This window comes from Dama dama, chromosome 4 (assembly GCF_033118175.1).
Source record: "Dama dama isolate Ldn47 chromosome 4, ASM3311817v1, whole genome shotgun sequence".
Lineage (NCBI taxonomy): Eukaryota > Metazoa > Chordata > Mammalia > Artiodactyla > Cervidae > Dama > Dama dama.
Window position 1 is genome coordinate 61,765,683 of NC_083684.1, and position 21,365 is coordinate 61,787,047.

At 56.4% G+C, this 21,365-nt stretch overlaps 1 protein-coding gene across 2 annotated transcripts; it reads left to right on the plus strand.

Annotated features, from left to right (window-relative positions):
• The first annotated feature begins 1,371 nt into the window (after nt 1-1,371).
• Nucleotides 1,372-18,723, plus strand: MED25 (mediator complex subunit 25). 2 transcript variants are annotated; one of them, XM_061139880.1, is made up of 18 exons: nt 1,372-1,555; nt 1,649-1,694; nt 2,331-2,455; nt 7,905-8,003; nt 8,406-8,526; nt 8,744-8,906; nt 9,034-9,164; nt 9,379-9,466; nt 9,549-9,742; nt 10,163-10,291; nt 10,704-10,789; nt 10,863-10,920; nt 11,019-11,126; nt 13,293-13,481; nt 13,829-13,900; nt 14,013-14,231; nt 14,488-14,668; nt 16,904-18,723. In XM_061139880.1, the coding sequence occupies exons 1-18, from the start codon at nt 1,422-1,424 to the stop codon at nt 17,146-17,148; spliced, it is 2,388 nt and encodes a 795-aa protein (XP_060995863.1). In that variant the 5' UTR covers nt 1,372-1,421; the 3' UTR covers nt 17,149-18,723. The 2 variants fall into 2 exon arrangements, with proteins under 2 accessions (XP_060995863.1, XP_060995864.1); XM_061139881.1 differs by lacking the exon at nt 16,904-18,723 and adding an exon at nt 15,112-15,242.
• The last annotated feature ends 2,642 nt before the right edge of the window (nt 18,724-21,365 follow it).

Sequence of the window (21,365 nt, forward strand, 5' to 3'; positions counted from 1 at the left end):
TTGGACAATACCAAGAAATAAGAATTTTGTTAGAGGTGTTAATGGCATAGTGGTTTTCTGCAACTTTTTGGGGATGCCTATCTAGCACGTAGAGGTAAAATGATACGATGTTGGGATTTGCTTTACAAGCGTTCAGCAAAGAAAATAAAAGGGATCAATAAAGTACATGTGACAAAATGGTGACACTGCTGAGTGCAAAGCAATGCAGTCTTTTACCTTGAAATATATTGACAAACTGTATTGGAGCAAGCTGCTTAGTTTCCATCTATACTAGATCACGTCTGAGCCTGCTCATTTCACCTAAACCTTCCCACCCTCATGGACTTATTTCTCCAACATTAATTAACATGACAAAGATAAAATGACATATCATTGGCCCCTGTGTTAACACTTATCAACTTGTGAATATGAGCGATTTTCTTTTAATATTTTTTTGCGTATGGGAAAAACCTTAGTTTCCTCCCCAATTAAAAAAAATAAAGTATTTCTGTTTTCCTAAGTTTTTATTGATTAGTAATACGTATTTGGGTAGTAAATTTCTGTCAACACAAATGTTACAGTGACTTCCGCATCGTTTTCAGCTTGGTTTATGAAGTCTTATGAGGACAAACAGTTCAATATTTTCCGTCCTCTGGCTTTGCTGTAATGATAAGAAACTCTTTTTCTCCCAGTCTTCAGGATTATACAGTGTTATGGTTTCATTTGTTATATTTACATTTTTAATCCACCTGGAATGTATTTATGTCCTAGGCTAGTTTCTGGCTCTTCTCCCAGAAAACAACTATCAGGTGTTGCTTAGCAACCTCCACTTGGGTTAGAGTTCGGCTGCTTTTAGTGGGGAAAAAACAGCTGCACTCCCTTCAGAGTTGATTGCCACCTTAAAGCGTTGCCTAGTAACCCCGTTTCAGACGTGTGATTGGACCCTTCACACGACCCACCCACCCCCACCCCCCAAGAACCAGAAAGAACTTAACTAGAAACCTAATCTGTCTTTTTAGGAAAACAAGGGCAGCGTATGCGTTGCATAGCAACCAGATCTCCTGGCCCTTCCACTGAAAGCAGTGTCAGAAAGGTCGCCCCCCTCAAAAATGGCGTCTGACGCGCCGCTTTCAGTATATTTCGCCCTCGAAAGTTCTGCCAATAATTCAAACTTCCACCTCTGGTCCCCGAAGGAGTTCTCTAGGTACTTTTTGAGTCTTGCACACACTGGGTGCGAAGGAGGATGGAGATAAACCCACCCGCCGTGAGCGCCCCGCACAAACATGGCCGCCAGCGCGCCGCCAGCGCCTAGAGGCCGTCCTGCGCGGGGGCGCGCGAGGCGCAGGCGCACTTCCGCTCAGCCCGCGGTGTCTGAGGCGGCGGCGGCGGCGGCAGCGGCGGCGGCGGCGACGGCGGCGGCGGCGGCATCTGCGGCGCGGGGCATGGTCCCCGGGTCGGAGGGCCCGGCCCGCGCCGGGGGCCTCGTGGCTGATGTGGTGTTTGTAATTGAGGGCACGGCCAACCTAGGGCCCTACTTCGAAGGGCTCCGCAAGCACTACCTGCTCCCGGCCATAGAGTGAGTGCCGTTTCCGCGGCCCCAACCCCGCCCTCCGAGTTCAGTTTCTCTGTCTCTCTCCTCACCCCGACCTTTCACTTCCGACCCTCACAGGTATTTTAATGGCGGTCCTCCTGCCGAGACGGACTTCGGGGGAGACGTGAGTCTTGGAACTCTCGAATTTGAGGGAAGATGGGAGTCCGGACTCCCGGGTCTGCGGGAGGAGGGGGCGGTACCTGGACCCTGGGCCCGAGGTGGGAGGGGCTTGGGTCTGGACTCCTGGGTCAGAGGCGGGAGGGGCTGGTGTTTGGACTCCTGGGTCCGAGGGTCTGGGGTCGGGATTCGTGGGTCCGAGCGAGGAGGGGCTGGGGTCTAGGACTCTGGTTTCCAGGAGAATGAGGCTCGGGTCCTGGGTCCGAGGGAGGATGGGCTGGGGTCCGGACTTCTGGGTCCCAGAGGGGAGGAGGCTCGGGTCTTGGGTCCGAGGCGGGAAGGGCTCGGGTCTTGGGTCCGAGGCAGGAGTACTGGGGTCCGGACCCCCGGGTCCGAGGGAGGAGGGACTGGGGTCCGGACTTATGGGTCCGAGAGGGGAGGAGGCTCAGGTGCTGGGCCCGAGGGGAGAGGGGCTCGGGTCCTGGGTCTGAGGTGGGAGTACTGGGGTCCGGACCCCCGGTCCGAGGGAGGAGAGGCTGGGGTCTGGACCCCTGCGTCAGAGAGGGGAGGGACTTGGGTCCTGGGTCCGAGGCGGGAAGGAACTGGGTCCCAGATGAAAAGTTCTTCTGTCCTCCCCTCCCAGTATGGGGGCACCCAGTACAGCCTCGTGGTGTTCAACACGGTGGACTGCGCTCCAGAGTCCTACGTACAATGTCACGCTCCCACCAGCAGCGCCTATGAGTTTGTCACCTGGCTCGATGGCATTAAGTGAGCTCTTTTCTCGGCTTCGGGAAGGGTTGGGGGAACCTGGGAGGGACCGCAGAGGAATGGTGGCGGATTTGAGCTGCTGGATCCAGCCCCTCACATCGGTTGCTAAAAAGGGTTGTGATGGGGATTGTAGTTTTGTCCCTAGGTCACTTCAGTGGTTGGTTCTGTATGCTCAGCTGATGTTGCTCTCTGGCTTGGAAGTAGAAAGAACTTCTTGGTCCAGCACCCCTGTCCTACTCCTCATGTGTTCTTCCCCTTTCTGTCTGTTGCTTCTCCTGTCTACTCTAGTTTTTCTTTTTCTACTAGGGGCATTGAAACCTGAGTGCAAGAGGGGTGGGACTAAGACTCTGTGCTTTGGAATGACTTTTGATACTTCACACTGCAGGTGCAGACAGCCTGGGGCCACTTTTCAGTTCTACCACAACAGGACTCCCAGACCCACGAGTCCCTGTCCCCTGTGTCTAATAGAACTTATCTCTAAAAGGGGAATGGTAATAGTACTTATAGTCATCCTGTTACTTATCCAGTGTTGAGAAAACAGATTAAAGCTTAGTGACTTGGAAATTCTCTGACGGTCCACCAGTTGGGACTCTGTGCTTCCACTGCAAGGGACATGGGTCCGATCCTTGGTGGAGGAACTAAGATCCCACATGCTGAGGGGCACAGCCAAAAAAAAACTAGTGGCTTGTTTCCTTAAGTAAGGAATTCAGGGATGGCTTTGATGGATGGTTCTCACGGTCTCTTGGGGGATTTCAGTCATGATGAGCTGGGACCGCAGTCATCCAACTGTTTGATCGAGACCAGAGGATCCATTTCCAGGGTGGCTAACCCTGTGGCTGTTGGCTAGAGGCCTCAGTTCCTTGCCAGCTGTTATTCCTAAGACATCTCTCCATGGGGCTGCTTGAGTGTTCTTCCAACATGGCAGCTGGCCTTCTTCAGCCTGAGCAATCCAACAGAAAGAGCAAAAGGAGGCCACAGAGCTTTTCATAATCAAATCTTAGAAGTCACACACCATCATTTGTGTCACATCCTGTTTCATATACAGGTCAGTTCTGTTCAGTGTTGGAGGGGGCATGAATACCAGGAGATGGTGCTCATCGGAGATCTGGTTCTGGTGACACTGTAGGGAACTTTGGGAATCGAATAGTGGATGACTGTTGAAAACAGTGCCTGACACAATTAAGTGCTCCCTCAGCTTTTGCTGTTCTTTTGTGTTTTGGTTTCTTGGTCTGCAGAGGGATAACGGTAGTCCATATCGGCACTTTGTGGAGGGTCACAGAAGCTAATCTTCGTACTGTGTTCAGCTCAGGGTCTGGTCAGAGTCCATTAAACAACATGGATTTGTGGGCTGCTGTTATCTTCATTCACCCCTGCAGAAAATGTTTGTTGAACGCTTGGTTTGTTTCAGGCTCCATGTGCTAGACCAGGCGCTGCACGTTCACGTTCCCCTCTCATGGTGGTTTGAATTCATGGTCCAGGTAGAGCAGGGTCTCTCACCCTCAGCACTGTTGACCCTTTGGGCCAGGTGATTGTTGTATGTATGTTGTGGAGGGGTGGGGGGCATTCCTGTGCATTGTAAGGAGTTCAGTAGCATCCCCAGCCCCTACCCCGCAAATGCCAGTGGTCCCCTCCCTCCCCAGTGTGATAAACAATAAAAACAAAGATGTCTCCAGACATTATCAGATGTCCCTTTGGGGACAGAATCCGCCCCAGTAGAGAACCTCTGGAATATATTGTGGTGAGATTTGAATACTGTGGAATGGGGGCTCCTTGAGGTTCAAGTCCAAGTCTGATGTCCCTCAAGTCTCTAGCACCCAGCACAGGGCCTGGCATGAAAGAGCCCTAAGGAAAGGTTTGTAGAACAAGTGAATGAATGAATGTCCACAATGTACTTCATACTCTGGTTCTCCCTGGTAAACGCCTATATAAACATCAAGACCCAACGCAACGTCCTTCCCTGATTCCGGTGAGCCGTCAGCTGCTCTCTCCTCTGCCCCATTGCTCCCAGGTGTTTCCCTGTTACAGCTCCACACCCTGGGCTGTGAATGCCCAGGTCTTGGGTATTTCTCCTGCTGTTTGCCTCCAGCAGGGGCCTGAGACCCAAGAGGCCTGGGAGACCTTTGCTGAATAAATAAACAAGTGAAAGCTTTAGGGAAGAGAATCACCAGGAAAGTGAACCTTCTGGTGGATGTCAGGAGGAAGAGTCAAACCCCCTTGTTTAAAATGTCAAGGGCACTAGGAAGATAAGAGGGAAATACTTTCTGAACACTTCCATCCCATATCCACCCTCTCCCTTAACCAGCTTAGAATACACTGTCTGTTTAACCAAAGAAGAAAGCTTTGTGTGCTGCCTGCTCACCAGAATCCTCCCAATCAGCCGATAAACATTTTAAGCCATTATTGAATATTCATAGTCATCACTGTTTTATCAGGTCCTGTGTAACCATCTAAATTCAGTTTCTGTGATGTTCTGGGGAAGTCTGTAACAGAGATCACAAAGAAAGTCAGCAAGTCTTGTTCACGTGGAGAAATCTTATCTTTTCCTGAAACATCCATTACTTACAGTAAAAGGCAGGCAGTGTGATTTTTGGAAAGTTCTTGCTTTGAGGAGTTTCATTTCTGATGTTACATTTCCTGTCTGACGAGTGAGGCGATTCCCCCACCCCCTACAGCGAGTGATACAGCATCAGAAGGGACAGCCCAGTTGTCTTCCCCATAGTTTTGTGACATTGCGTTTATGCCTTCATTCGTTCACTGGTTTGTGCGTTCATTCATTCAACAGACAATTTGTGGGGCAAATTGTTCCAGGTACTGAGGGGGCAGGAGGCAAGCAGGGTCCTGGCCCTCTGGAGCTAGTGTTTCCATGGGGTGACAGGCTGTGGCAGTCATTGGTCAGAGCTGGCTGTGGTTCACTTTCATTCATTTTGACTAGTCCCTCTGGGGGGCTCCAGGGGAGGGGCTTCTTAGGCTGTGAAAGTGGATGACAAGGACTCAGGGGTATGACCTCAGGAGGAACAATTGGAGCAGGGCGTGAGGATAAGGAAACAGTGGGTCAGAGCCCACCTGTATCACCCAGGACACTTTCATTTTTCACTTTCACTTTATATTTCTAATCTGAGGGATTTATTTGAAATTTTTTGATATTTAAAAACCTACTTCCAAAAAAAAAAAAAACCTACTTCCCAACCGTCCATATATTTTTTTTTCCTGCTCCCCAGTTTTAAGTTTTTCTTAGACAAAATATTTGTTCTGTGTCTTTCTCTGAGCTGGTAACAGATGGCTTACGTTTAATATTCATTAAGGGGAAAAAAAAAAAAGCAAACTCTAGGGTCTCAGAGTGGTCAGTCGATCTCACTTTCCTTCAAATTATTATTTGTTTTTAGAAATTGAAGTGAAATTCCCATAACACAAGCAGTCATTTTTAAGTGGACAAGTCAGTGGTATTTAGTACATTTAAAATGTGCAGCCATCTTCTCTGTTTAGTTCTGGAACATTTTATCCCTCTAAGAGAAGACCCCGCATGCCTGCGGCAGCTGCCTCCTGTCTCTCCCCCTACCCCTCACCCCTACCCTTAGCCCGGCCAGGAAGATGGCTTGATTTCTTCCAGCACAGGCAGTTGGCAGCAGGGTGGATCCAGGGTTGGTTGATTCATCGGCCTCTGCCCCACCTCTGTGGTGTTAGAATTCATGTGCAAACCAGAGTCTGGATGGTGAGGAGGAGGAGATCTGGGGAATGGGTGCTGGGGAGGAGGAGCGGTGTGGGCTGAGTGTGGGAGCAGAGGACCAAAGTCTGCACTGGGGAGGAATTCAGGTAGAGCACAGAGGGGTCACGCTTTGGCAGCTCACTTACTCAGGAGGCACTTCCTGGAGCCCGTGTGTCCTCAGGCACATCGTGGAGCTGGCTCAGGTCTCACAGAAGGCTGCGCTTTCTTAGGGGGAGGTAGGCTGCAGGAGGAAGCTTGATAGTCACAGTATTGGGGGACATGTGCTGTGATCGAGGGTGGGCTCTAAATTCACGTGGCAGGTGGGGAAGGCTTCCTAGAGGAGGATGACATGGGAGTTGGGATAGATGTGCAGGGTTTCCACTTGGGCCAGAGTGGGAGGCAGTGTGTGGTCTTTGGGGGGACAGCACAGGCAGAGACTGGGGTGTATGGCGGATGACAGACTCCGGGGGCATCCAAGACCTTCTCGGACGTACCCAGGGGGCGATGGAGCGAGGTGGGCAGGGCCTGGGGCGGGGCGGGCTCAGCTCTGTTCTTGATGACCAAGGCTGGATTTGAAGCCATTTGTTTATGTAACACACAGTTCCAAGCCCTCCCCTGTGCCATACTGGGGGGCGGGGTGTGTGTGGCTGGGGACAAGAACAGTCCAGACCTCATCCATACTTGGTGGGGGAGACACAGACATAGGGGCCATGGTGCAGAGCCACAGGACCCAGTCTGCCCAGGTGTCCCCCGCAGCAGAGGGTCAGCCTTGCCATCAGGTGACCCAGAGACTCATGGCGGTAGCAGCTGCCGTCCGGCAGAGGCCTGCCACCCACCCCACAGGGACGGACACCGGTGACCCCTCTGTAGATCACGTGGAGGAGAGACCAAGTCTGTGTTTATAGTTTCCTGTGTCATAGTTTCCTGGGGCCGCTGGGACAAAGTACTGGAAACAAGGTGATTTATAACCACAGCAAGTTACCGTCTCTCAGTTCTGGGTCCAGGAGTGTGAGATGACGGCGGGGGTGGGGTGGGGGGAGTGCCATGCTCCGTCTGGAACATGTAGGGGAGGGTCGTCCTTCCTTGCCTCTTCCAGTTTCCTGTTGCCCCAGACGTTCCTTGGCCTGTGCAGTGTCCCTCTGATCGCCACGTGGCGTCCCGCCCCCTCTCTCATCACATCCATGTTCGCTTTCCTCTGAGCGTGTCTCTGCTTCCCCATCCCCCTTATACAGACACTGGTCGTATTGGGTTCAGGCCACCCTTCCGACCTCATCATGGCCTGTTCACCTCTGTAAAGACCCTGTTTCCAAACCCGATTGCATCCTGTGGTAGTGGGGGCCAGGACTTCAGCATACCTTTTTGAGGGATGCAGTTTCACCCCTAAAGGTGGGAGGGCAGAGGAGGCCCCACCGCAGGCTGGGAAGGTAGGGGAAGGCCAGGCAGACGGCCCAGCGCGGGGCAGGCGCGTGGGGACTGGGCCACAGCGTGGGCTCCTGGGCTTAGCGTCCTGGGTCCTTACTCTGTTCTGTCCTCCCATGGGGCCTCTTGCCAGAGGGACCCCCTCGCAGGAAGTGACGAACGTCCCCTGTCCTTATGTCAGCACTGGGGATAGGGCGGGACACTCCGAGTGCCCCCATCCTGAGGGGCACAGACTGTGGAGAGGCTTGGCCCAAGTGTGGGCCCCTCCTGGGAACTGGGGGGTGGCGGCCCTGGGCATCCCAGGGGCTGACCACGTGCCCCCTGCAGGTTCATGGGTGGGGGTGGCGAGAGCTGCAGCCTCATCGCTGAAGGCCTCAGCACGGCCCTGCAGCTGTTCGACGACTTCAAGAAGATGCGGGAGCAGATGTGAGTGTGCCCGGTGCGGGGCCCATGCCCATCTGTCCACCTGGCCCGTAGGCTGCTTGGTGGGTCACAGGCTCCACCCCCGGCCTCCCTGGGGCGTTGGGTGGGCTGTCTGTGCCGGGCACTGGGAGCCAGAGGCAGGAGGTGTCCCCTGGCCCACTCCCTGTCTCGGAGTCCTCGTCTGAAAGGGGAGCTGGCTCAGAGTGTACCTCCTGCCTTCCCTGTGGCTGGGTGACTTCCAGCAACTCAGGAGGCTCTCTGGGCCTCAGCGTTCTCAGCTGGGAAATGGGTTCCCACTCTGGACTTCCTGGGGGGTGGAGGACTTGGTCACTGCTGCTGCTGGCTTGGGTCTTTCCTTGGGGTCCCTGCGGCCATCCTCTCCCCACCTTTCCTTGTCCCTGGTAGCGGCCAGACACACCGAGTCTGCCTCCTTATCTGCAACTCGCCCCCGTACCTGCTGCCTGCTGTCGAGAGCACCACGTACTCGGGGTGCACGACGGAGACGCTGGTGCAGAAGATTGGAGAGGTGACGCCTCCTGATCAGAGGGAGGAGGGCTGGGGGCCGCCGGCCTGGGTCTCACGGTGGGCACAGGCGCCTTCGCCAGCCTAGCTGGCTCTGTGGGGAGAGCTGCAACCCAGAATCGCCCAGGGCAGCTAGTCTAGGTCTTGGGTCTCCTGTCCCAGAGCCTGGCGGGGACTTGGCCCTGTGGCTTCATCCTGACTGCTTGTCCCCTCTTGTGCAGCGAGGAATTTACTTCTCCATCGTGTCCCCCCGGAAGCTGCCTGCCCTGAGGCTGCTGTTTGAGAAGGCGGCTCCTCCAGCCATGCTGGAGCCCCTGCAGCCGCCAGCAGACGTGAGCCAGGACCCACGGCACATGGTGCTGGTGCGGGGGCTCGTGCTGCCGGGTGAGCCTGGGGGCTGCTGGGGAGACAGGGTTGGGGGGTGTCCTCCCCGGCTCCCTCTCACTCGGATGTTCTTCGTGTCTCTCAATCCCCTTCTTAATGGGCTCGCCTGATCATCCTCGGCGCTCAGTCGGGGGTGGCTCAGCCCCAGGCCCCCTCCAGCCCAAGCAGCCTGTGTCCCTGCCTCCAGCTGCACCCGCGGGCGCCACACTCTCGACAGCCCCCCAGCAGCCTCTGCCACCGGTCCCCCAGCAGTACCAGGTATGGACATTGCCAGGGGAGGGACGTGCTCGTAGGGCTTGGCGGAAACCCTGGCCCCTCGGGAGAGGCCTGGTTGGAATTGTTAAGCCTTGGGGATTAGGGGGTATCCCCTGAGACACCTGCAGGGGGGACTCTTCAGGCCAGGAGTCACGTCCTCTTAGGATGCTGGCGCTGGGCAGGATGGTCCTCACCAGGCCCTCCCCTCTGTCATCAGGTCCCCGGGAACCTGAGTGCAGCTCAGGTGGCTGCCCAGAACGCCGTGGAGGCGGCCAAGAACCAGAAGGCGGGGCTGGGCCCTCGCTGTGAGTACTGGCAGGGCTATGGGCTTGGGCAGCCAGGTCTCCGCACCCCCGCCCACATTGCTTCCCTTGGTCTCTCCCACAGTCTCGCCCATCAACCCTCTTCAGCAAGCCACTCCAGGAGTGGGTCCCCCCTACAGCCAGACCCAGGCCACCCAGCTGCCCCCAGGGCCCCCTGGTGCCCCCAAGCCGCCTCCCGCTTCCCAGCCCAGCCTGGTCTCCACCGTGGCCCCAGGCCCGGGCCTGGCCCCCCCTGCACAGCCCGGGGCACCGTCCATGGTAGGTGCCTGCCTGGCTGCCAACAGTGCAGGGGAGGAGAGGTCGGCCTTCCTGAAGAGGGCCCGAGGGCACGTGGGTCTTGTTGTTTGAGGTCCTCGAGAGTTCACAGAGCCTGCACTACAGGCGAGGCTGAGACAAATGGGTCTGGGGGTAGAATCATGGGGCTGGTACTCTGGGCGGGTAAAGACTGTTCTGAGGAGCCCAAAGGGTCCTAGGAGTCCAGGGTTCTCAAGAGAATCTGAATTCTACAGGATTAGAGCATCTGTGGTCCCAGGTGTGGCCCAGTGGTGTTCTGGGCCTGGGGGTACATAGGAAGGGACCTTTGTCCTCTTCTGCTTGTCAGCCTGGCCCTCTCAGGACAGCCCCTCTCAGGAGATGGTCTGACCCTGCCCTGTGGCCCTTCTCTTTCCCCTCTGGCAGGCGGGCACTGTGGCCCCGGGCGGGGTGAGCGGCCCTTCCCCGGCCCAGCTCGGGGCCCCAGCCCTTGGCGGGCAGCAGTCAGTCTCCAACAAACACCTGGCCTGGAGCGGGGTCCTCGAGTGGCAGGAGGTGAGCGGCTCCATCGGGCCAGCCCTGGTGTGTCGCAGGGCTGGACTGGCACCCCTGGGGTCATGGGATTTGTCGTCCTCAGGATAGTCCCGAGGAAGCTTGGGATGTGTAGCTCAGAGTTCAGGGTTGAGAGAAGTCTCGGCTTCTCGGTCTAGGGAGGACCCAGGAGATCGTGGCATGGAGGGGACAGTGGGTGGTGGGGTTTGCGGGCAGGAGGAGGAGGCCCACATTTGTGAAACTTGAAGGCTGGAGGATTGCGAGATTGGTGGTCTGATGAAGGGGTCCAGGGCTTGTGGGCCTTAAACTGGGGGGTTATCCTGAGCTTTAGGAGCTCCCTGGGAAGGGCGGAGAGGTCAAAGGGATGGAGGCTCAGGGCCCTTCTCACCCAGACACGCCTTTCTTTCCCCCTTAGAAGCCCAAGCCCGCCTCCGTGGACGCCAACACCAAGCTCACCCGGTCACTGCCTTGTCAGGTCTATGTGAATCACGGCGAGAACCTGTAGGTGGCCAGGGCAGGGTGGGTGGCGAGCCGGGGTGTGCGACTCCTGACATGTCTCCCGGTGTCGCCGCAGGAAAACAGAGCAGTGGCCCCAGAAGCTGATCATGCAGCTCATCCCCCAGCAGCTGCTGGTGAGTGCCGGCGGTGGGTGACCGCCTGCCCCTCCGCCTCTGTCCTCCCCTCCTCAAGGCCCGCTCCGCACGCCCGCTGACCTGGGTGTCTCCTGCAGACCACCCTGGGCCCTTTGTTCCGGAACTCGAGGATGGTCCAGTTCCACTTCACCAACAAGGACCTGGACTCTCTCAAAGGCCTCTACCGCATCATGGGCAACGGCTTCGTGAGTCGGGTGGCCGGGCGGTGGCTTCCTGTCCCCCTGGGCCCAGGGAGCCATTTTTGATGGTGGGGCCACCTTTGTGACACTGGGCTCATCAACTCTGCGCCGGATTGAGGTCTCTTCCACATTAAAACTGTGGCAGGGAGTGACAGGAGCCATCGGAGAAAGCTCTGGGCTCTGACAGGTTTGCGAGGTGTCACGGCTTCCTGGGGCCAAGAACAGCAGAAATGTGTTCTCCCGCACTTCTAGAAAAGAGAAATATAATCAAATCAGGGTGTAGGCAGGGCCACGTGCTCTAAAGGCTCTGGGCGAAGACCCCTTCTTGCGTCCTGCAGGTGGTAGCCCCAGGCGGGCTTGGCTTTAGATAGCCTGAGTCCAGTCTCCTGTTCTCATCGTCTCGTGGCTGTCCTCACTGTGTGTCTTCATGTGGTGGTCTCTTTCTGGTGTGTGTCTGTCTTCTTATGAGAACACCTGTCATTTGGACTGGGGCCCACTTGAATGGCCTCATCCTAACTTGTTACCTCCACAAACACCCTGTTTTCAATAAGGTCACGTTCCCAGGTGCCACGGTCTGAAACTTCAACATGTGTTTTTGGAGGACACCATTCAGCTCATTGCACTAAGGGAGGGTCTTGAAATAGGAGCAGAACCAGTTACTGAGTCCATTCTGTGAACCCAGCTCTTTTCCAGGAGAGAGACTCCTCGTAGGTTACCTCATGGATCCTTCAGGAAAATTCTCTAAAGAAGGCAATCCTGAGAGTTAAGAATGCCTCCAACTGCAAGTCACAGCACACCCAACTGGCAGAGGTTTTAGAACAGATAGGTGCTTGGGGTGAAGGCTTGGACCAGCAGTTTATCATTTCTCGCAGTCTTGTGTGGGTCCGCTGGGCTCAGCTGTGCTAGTCCCGCTCGGGGTCTTTGATGGGGTTGCCATCAGATAGCAGCTAAGACTGTGCTCACCTGAAAGCTCATCTGGGCTGGAGGTCAAGGTGGCCCCCTCTCATGGTGCTGCCCGTCAGCTGGGGTTCAGCTGCGCCTGGTCATCCGAGTGCCTCCTTGTGGCCTCCCCGTGTGGCTCAGGCTCCCTCACAGCGTGGCATCTGGGTTCTGAGAGCCTGGTACAAGCAGGCGTTCACTTGTGACGTGCAACAGGACGTCCAGAGGAGGGCACTGTCAGGGTTAGGTCTGTAGCCCCTTTTCATCAGGGCCAGGATCTCTGGGGTTCTCCTTGTTTCTCTCTCGTGGCTGTGAGATGGTTTCTGAAGCTCGAGGAATTCTGTCTGACTTGATGTAGGAGGGCAAGAAGGAGGTGTATTATCAGCCTGTATTTCCCCTTCTTTAGGAAAGCACGTTCCCACACACACAAGCAGGCTTCCCTTCACGTCTTAGGCTAGACCCGGGCCCCTGGGCCACCCGTAGAGACAGAGGAGACCGCGGGGGAGCAGGCACCAATGAGGGCACTGGGGCCCAGACGGGTTGCTACCCAAACAGTCGGGGTTCTCCTCACAGGGAGAGGGGCAGATGTTAAGCAACTAGCAGGGTCTACCTTGCCTGAGAAAGTGAGACTGGCTTGGCCGAGGTTCCTTCCACTGGTTCCCTAAGCTCATCAGCGCCTCCTCCACTAAGAGCCCTCTCCCAGAAGCCTCGCGTATTACGGCCTTGCTTCACGTTCACTAGTGTTCCCTGGGCACTTCCTGTGTAGCCAGCCACACGCAGGACGGCGGGTGTGATACCCGGGTCCATCCCTTGAGGTGTGAGCGCCACCTCCCACAAGTCTCACTGCAGACACTGAGGTCAAGGGGGTGTGGCGCCCCAGGGGCCTCTCGGACTCCTGTCAGTCAGGGTGTCTGCCACCACCATTGAGCACGCACTTCTGTGTCAGCTCTGTGTAGAATTCCCTCCCTCTCAGCTGCGAGCCCTTTGAGGGGGGCAAGATTGGAGGGGGCTTCCTCTGCTCTCCACCCAGCCATTAGCAGGGGCCCAGCTGCACCCTGTTCCTTCGGGCACCCAGCTCTCTGGAGCAGCCTCAAGCCAAACTTGGAGTCTCGGCCACCTTTCAGAGCAGAAAGCTGGCTGCTCCTGGCCTGTGGGGCTTCTAGAACCTTCTAAAACCCAGAGAGGTGGGGTGCTGCCTCCTGCAGGGTGTGATGGTTCGATCCCCTCCCACAGGCGGGCTGTGTGCACTTCCCCCACACGGCCCCGTGCGAGGTGCGCGTGCTCATGCTCCTCTACTCGTCCAAGAAGAAGATCTTCATGGGCCTCATCCCCTATGACCAGAGCGGCTTTGTCAATGGCATCCGGCAGGTCATCACCAACCACAAGCAGGTGCAGCAGCAGAAGCTGGAGCAGCAGCGTGGGGTGAGCGACGTTGCAGCTCCCCGCCCCGGTGCCTGTGCTGCCCCCCTGGGCCCTCACTCTGACGGCAGGACCCCGGGGCCCTCCCGGGGCTGGGCACGTCCTCCTCTGCCAAGTTCAGTCTCAGCCCGTGTTTCCCTGCAGCCTGTCTCCTTTATAAGGCGTGTTCTTGTTGAATCTCTAAGACACAGTTCCTTCTTGAGGGGCATAAAGTTTACATCCTAGACACCCCGCCCCCCAGCCCAGGAAAACGTTCCCGGCTCCTGACAGGGTCCCATTCAGGGCACAGACCCTCCCCAGCACGGGGATCCCCACCCAGCCACTGACCTGTTCCCTCTCTCCCCACACAGATGGGGGCCCAGCAGGCACCCCCTGGGCTGGGTCCCATTCTGGAGGACCAGGCAAGACCCTCGCAGAACCTGGTGAGGACAGGGTCGTGGTGGGGGGGTGTGCAGAGGACGCCGTGATTCTGACCTCGCCGAAGAGGTGGAGGGGTCTGGGGGCTCCGTCCCTCACCCCTGTTCTTCCCGTCAGCTCCAGCTCCGCCCGCCGCAGCCCCAGCCTCAGGGTACCGTGGGGGCCTCTGCGGCTGCTGGGCAGCCCCAGCCCCAGGGAGCTGCCCCGGCCCCTCCAGGCGCCCCGCAAGGCCCTCCTGGAGCAGCTCCCGGCCCAGCCCCTCCTGGACCCCTCCTCCGGCCCCAGAACCCCGGGGCCAACCCCCAGCTGCGGAGCCTCCTCCTCAACCCGCCCCCGGTGAGATTCAGGGAGGGGGCACACGGGAGCTGGGGGTCCTGGGCTTGACGCTTGACAGTTGGATTCCTTTCCTCGTGGAAGCGGGAGGTTGGTTTGATGGGAGCTAGTGCCTGGAGGTCGGCCCGGCCCTGCCCCACCCGTCCTACGTGGGCTTCTGCTGAGATTCTGAAGGGAGACCAGAGGCCGCACCAGGGAGTGGGGCGGGTGGGCGCTCTCCGCCGGGGCCTCTGAGCCATTTTCTCTGCCCGCCCCCCAGCCCCAGACTGGGGTGCCCCCCCCTCAGGCCTCCCTCCACCACCTCCAGCCGCCAGGGGCCCCTGCGCTGCTGCCCCCACCGCACCAGGGCCTAGGGCAGCCCCAGCTGGGGCCCCCTCTGCTTCACCCGCCACCGGCCCAGTCCTGGCCTTCTCAGCTCCCCCCACGGGCTCCACTGCCAGGTAAGAGGTTCGGGGGAGGCCGGGGCCTGGGCTGTGTCCCAGTGTCCCGTGACTTCTGGGGAGTGAAGTCCTGGGACCCAGGAATAGCGGGAGCCCTTGCGGCTCGTGGGGGCTCCATGGGCCCCTGGGAGGTACAGCCCAGGGCACTGAGAGCCAAGGCAGCAGGCACTCTTCCCCCCCCTGCTCCCCGCCTCCGTGTCCTCCCGGGTTGCTGGGAAAGTCTCAGGGCCTGAGAGTTGTGCTGGGGACGGGCCCCCACAGGCTCTCAGGAGGCAGACAGCCTGGGGCCACGTGGGGTCAGGAGGCGCCTCTGGGGTCCCCCCGGGGCTCCCTCGACCCCCCCGTGCCTCGGGCCTCCAGAGGTGGAGGGAGGACTCAGGCCCAGGGCCCTCCCGGGCCCCAGGGACCACCGGGAGATGCAGTCCCTTCCCACTGCCCCCCAGGTCAGATGCTGCTCAGCGGGGGGCCCCGGGGCCCGGTCCCCCAGCCGGGCCTGCAGCCCAGCGTCATGGAGGACGACATCCTCATGGACCTCATCTGAACCCCGACACCCAATAAAGTTCCTTTTAACACACGCCCCGGCTCCCGTCACTGACATCCCCCAGGACTGGGCAAGAGGAGATGGGGGGAGACACCTCTGCCCTTGTTCTTGCTTCAGCAGACGCCCCCGAGGCCCCTGGCTGGTGAGGCCGGGGCCTCGGTGGTAAATCAGGCCCTCTGGTGCAGCCTGGCTCTGGGGAGGTGAGGAGGCTGTAGGCAGAGGTCCTAGGACCACGAGCACCCATGGAGGTAGAGAGGGTACCAGGCGGGCCCAGAGGAGGCCTGTTAGTGGCAGTCAGCGAGGCCGTGAAGGAAGGCAGTGACAGTCTAGGTGTGGAGATGACAGAAAGGAACGTGTGGGGCAGGAGGAAGCCTCGAATGGTCAGAGGACAAGTCAGTCGAGGCCTCTGGGAGCACGAGCCTTTGTGGGGGAAGGCAGGCCTGGAGAGGCGGGCAGGCGTCAGGCGGGGAGGGAGCTCATTCCAGACTCAGCAGCTGGAGGCTTGTCCACGGGATGCGGCAGGGCTGCAGCGGGCCAGGCCGGGGGCCAGGGCCAGGGCCAGGTCGGTTGGGGGTCAGCCCCCTGGGGGCTGCGGGAGGTGAGGGGGCAAGACAGGAGGCGGGGAGGAGCCGCGGGTCATGTTCCTAGGGAGGGAGAGGCCAGAGGAGGGGCTGGAGTTGGGGGGCAGGAGGGCTGAGGCCACAGACTGGTGTGCCCATGTGCAAAAAATTGCGGGTATAGGGTGGGGTCCAGGGTGGTCCCCAGGACCTGACCTGGGTGCTGGTAGACGGTGGGCCTCCCTGAGGCGGGAGCCGGGAGAAGGAGCCAGTGGTGATCGCTGATGGTCTGGGACATCCGAGGGACCGGGGCCACGCTGGGAGCCCGGGGAGTGTGCTTAGCGGCAGCCTGTGTGCTTTGGTGATTGAAGACGCAGGAACGGGAGAGGTCTCGTGTGGAGAGAGCAGGCAGAGACCAGGCTTCTAGGGCTTTGGACAGAGTGGACAGTGGGGCCATCCTGGTGATGGGAGACCCGGTAGGGCTGTAAGGAAGAGGTACAGGTTTGGGGTGCAATGAGGCAAGGGGCCTGAGGCTGTCCTTAGGGAGACATCCAAGGGGCAGCTGCTCTGGCCTGTGGGCAGAGACTTAGTTGTCTGTTGTCAGACCAACCCCGGAGCAGTGATGCTCAGAATGTGGTCCAGAGGTGGACCACCAGCATCTGCATTGCTTGAGATGCCTGTTAGCATCAGATGCCCAGGCCCCTGTCCCAGGAGAGAGGTTGCAATCTGGTGGCCCCTGGGCCACTCTACAGATGAGTTTTGTTTGGCCTTCCCTGTGTTAGGCTATGTGGCATTTTTTCCCTGATGAGTTAGTTGTAAAAATCAGGATGAGTCTCTTGCTCAAACACCCACACACCCACACACACACACTCAAAATCTGCGGTCTCGTCTTCTCTTGACAAGTCAGAAGGCCTGGCTCCCCTGGGTCCGCCCTCCTGCCCAGCACACAGTGGGCTGGAGCCGCCCCTCCCCAGGGCGCGTGCTCGCCGGTTCGCCACAATCCCCGCCACTCCCTCCTGACCCCCCACCACGAGGCAGGAGGCTGTCTCCTTCCGCATGGGGCTGGCACGGTTGGTGTCCCCGGGGCAGTATTCGGAGACAGTGAAATCTTTCTTGTACCCATGTCTCTACCAAAAGTGGCAAAACGAAAGAGAGAACGAGAGGGCCACGTGTTTCGAGAGAAATGGGAGCGAGCCTATTTCTTTGTGGAGGTGAAGAGCATGCCTACGTGCTTAATATGCAAAAAAATCGTGTCTGTGTTGAAAGAATACAACCTGAAGCGTCACTATGAATCGAAGCACAGTAAGAGTTTCGACCAGTACACGGAGCAGACGCGGGACGCGCTTCTCAGCGAGCTGAAGAAGGGCCTCAAGTGTCAGTAGGGCCGCTTTCGGAAAGCCGACGGGAGCAGCAGCACGGCTGCCGCTCGAGGGTCCGGAATCACGTGGCACAAATTACCCGGGCGTTCCAGCCCACGGACATCCAGTTTATAAGGGAGCCAAAGAGACGCCCCCCGAACAGAAACCCCCGTCTGCTTGGACTGTCGTCTGAGTCTAGCAGGCATCCGCGTCTCGCGGGAGGGGAAGAGAAATCTGAAGATGGACAAGTCCAGTTGCTCAACCGAGTCAGATCAGTCATGGCCTTTACTATCGCTGCTCATGAACTATCACCACCCAGTTAGCTTTATTTATTTGTGACGTGGAGAATCTCGATGTGACCGAAGAAAGCTGTGACATGGTGCCAAGGCAGGCCCGACCCTGGGAAGTGACTTGTTTTCTGTGTGTCAAGAGAAACACATTTTTCACGAAAGCTGGTCTAAACACCTAAGCACAGCTGCAGACCGCGGTGGTGATCAAACCATCTGTGTCACGGGGGACGCAGGCGGGTCGCCTCGATCCGAGGTGGCATCATTGGCAGAGACTCAAGGCAGGTCATCACATCAATTACCAGGCACTGACCTTGCTGTGAAAGGTCAGTGGGGTGGGACACGTGACACGGCACCCGTGACAGGCTTTTTGTACCTTAACCACGGGCAGGCTGGTGACGAACTTGACCCAGTGTCTTTTATAGAAGCTCTGCGACCTTGTCGTCATGTGACATGGGGAAGCAGTCTGAACTGTTGCAGTCCATCAACTTGGCTCATTTCAGGTGAGCCAGAAGCCACACCTCGGTTCCCCTGAGAAGGTCAGTCAGAGACTTTGGGTCAAAGTTCCTACCCGTCTGAACACTCTTTTTCTCCCAAGGACATTCACAAACAGCTACTTGAATGTATGATCGTGTTCATCCAGTCCAGGCAGACATGGGGAAGCCGTTGGCAGGGAGGATTCTGACTCCCTTCTGTTGGCTGCAGTTGGTTTCCAGAGAGGAAAGGCATGGCCTGGACAGCGTTCATTCAACTTGTGGGGCTAGAGACCAAACCGCCCCAAGGCGCCCAGCCTCCAGACTTGATGAGAATGAACTAACACTGTCCCATTTGCTTTTCTTGGTTACTGTCGATCGTGTGAACGCAAACCGCAAATACTAGCTGCTGAGCTCCAGGGCAGGGGGCTGCTGGTCGCTCAGTGGGTTCCCTCAGAAGATGACAACCCCTCACTGCTCTCCAGTAGTCATCCTGAATCTTGGTGTTCAGATGCACCCACGCTTGTGAACAGCCGTTTTCCGTTAAAAAACTGAATCAAGTTCAATGCCGCTCCCAGCTTCAGGAGTCCAGGTCGAGTTCTCAGCCACCAGTCCCGCCCTTGACATCTGGGGGTGGCATGGATGAGGCCCGCCCCCTGGCTTCGTAGTCCAGGGAGCAGAAGAATTACAAAAGAGAAAAAAAAAAATTTAGTAAATATTTCTATTTTTCAATTTGTATTTTTTCAATTTGGATTTAAAAGATAAACTCCAGTTCCATACCTGTTTGTATTATGTTCCATGCATTCACCAGCGTTCAGTAAAGATTCCATTTGATTATATTTCTGGCCGTCGACTTTTCTTATACCTGGCGAGTTCACTCATTTATGTGGCCCACCTGGCTCCTGCAGGCATTTGAGTTTACGATCCCAGCCCTAGAGTCCTCTAGAACCGTCGAAGCGAATACTCCAATGGGGGAGGGAGGGAGGCTGGGCTTCAGCATCAAACGCAAGCCCCCTCGGCGACTCTGGTGTGGACAAGAGGTCGGAGGGAGAGTGGGCGAGGTCTCCCCCGTGGCGTGCGTTGCAGGGGTTCTCGAAAACTCAGATGGCTCCAGGGGCCAGGCAGGTGATGGAAATGCGTGACACGGACGGGTGTAAGACGACAGGGACTGGCGGGGACTGTGGCGAACTTGGGGAGTGCTTGCCCCACCTCACAGCATTCAAATTAAAACAAACAAACAAAACACTGTGAGGACCAAACAAAACCCGCTGGTGGGTCTCAAGAGGCCGCCGGGCCGCCATTTTGTGACCTCTGGAACAAGAAGACGGAGGACAAGGCCAGAGGCCAGAGAAGGACCCACATGTGAGGGCTGGGCCCGGGCTGGGGGACAGGAGGAGCCGGCAGGTGTGTTCTGGAAGCCGAGAGTTTCCAAGGAGAGAGTGCCCGACTGGCGTCCAAAGCCACCAAAAGGGAAGAAGACTAGCAGGACGCAGCCCATGCTGTTCCCACCAGGGTGGACATGGCCCCGTGGGCAAACGCAGACACTCCTTGAGGCCTTCCGGGACAAATTGATCAAACAAACCAATGGCTGTTTCCCAGTCACTGGGGGCCCTTGACCTCAGCACCCAGTTAGATGAACTGAAGACTGTCACGTGTCAGTACCCCATACTGTATCCCAGATGAGAAGCTAGCCGTGGGTTACGGCGTGCCCAGAGAGAGGAGGTGCACGCACAGAGCTCACCTCCACATTTCACAGCCCAGGTGTAGACAACAGCCTCCCAGAACCAGCCAGCACCAAGAGAGCAGGACTTTCCGGAAAGTTTTTCTCTGAGCATGAGATATGGTTAAAGCTGCTGCAGTGTAGAAGTAGTACAGGCCTTAAACATCAGGGTTGAGATTCCAGCTTCTGTACCAATGAGCTGTGTGGCTTTAGGTAGGTCCCCGTGCCTCTGAATCTCTGACCCCATGTGGCTAGAAGTAATTCCTGCAGGATTGAGCCCTTGAAGGAGAGCTGCCATTAGCCAGGTTGCCATCACTGGTCAAAATATGCTCCTACAGGGCAAAACTATGTCTAAAAATGCATGCTACTTTGTCAGAACCACCAGGGCATCCATGACGGTTGTAATTTGGGTGGGTGAGTGGTTAGAAACATTTCATTTCTGACCAATTTGCTTTTTGGGCCAGGCATGCAGGGCTGGAAGCAAGACTGAGAAACTGATGAGAATTCTTCTACAGGAACAGATCTGGCAAAAGTGGGAGAACATAATTGGGAAAAAGAAAAAAAAGCTAGATCACTGACACATTAATGGTTAGATATCTGTCTTGGGTGAGAGAGTGCCCACCTCCTACTTCTATGAAGAAAGTTTGAGAAAAATGACACCCTCTAAAAAACATAGTTGTCTCAAGGTACATAAAACTCACTAATATTTTCCTATCACCTTGGGCTTTTAAGGAAATTAATCTTAAAATTTTATTGAGTTACATAGGAATCTAGTTTCATAAAGATGGAAAAAACCCACTGAAGTGTAGAACAGAAAGTGAAGTATTGTTTCATACCTCCTTCTCCCCTCTCACTTCAAACACTGAGCAAACCACCAGCCTCCTCAGAGGCAGGTTCATCAGTTTGGTGTTTGGGTTTATACGCTTACCGTTGTAGATACACATTGATAGTTTCTTAAACGTTTTATGTAACTGAGGTCAGTTTGTATATGTTCTTTATCTTGCTTTCCCCACCCCCAGCCCCCACCCCCGTTTGAATCATGGCCATTGGTCCACATCATTCAATACAAGTAACTCTGTGTCCCCGTTAGTAAATGGTTGCTTCCCCTGGTGCATTAAGTGGACACATTCCAATCCCACAAACCATCCAGTCTGCATAAACTGCCTGTTGATGTAACCATTCCGTGGCTTAAAACGATAGCATTTGCTGTCTCACAGTTTCTCCATCAGGAATCCAGGCCCAGCTTAGCTGATGCTTCTGGCTCAAGTCTCTTGAGGTGGCAGTCAGGCTGGGGCTGCAGTCTCATCTGAAGGCTCCACTGGGGGAGGGCCCGCTTCCAAGCTCGTTCACATGCCTGGGGGCACGATCTTTTTTTCACCTTTGCCTGGACACAGCGCCTCAGTTCCTTGCTTGCTCTTGGCTGGAGGTCTTCTTGGTTCCTCACCTTGCAGTCCTTTTCATAAGACAAACAAGGTGGAAGCCAGTTTTTTTTTTTTTTTTTTGTAACCCAATAGTGGAAGTGATAGCCTATCACTTTTGCTGTATTCTGTTCATTAGAACAGTTGCTAGGTCCAGCCCACACTGAGGCTGAGGACAATACAAAGATTATAATACTAGGAGGTGGGGGTCATGGGGGCTGTTTGCCACATTTGAGGCTCTTTGCCACATTCTTCACGGCAGCTGGATAGCTGTATAGTTTTCCACTATTATAAAAAGTGCCACAGAGAATCAGCATGAACATGTATCTCTTCCCTTTCATTT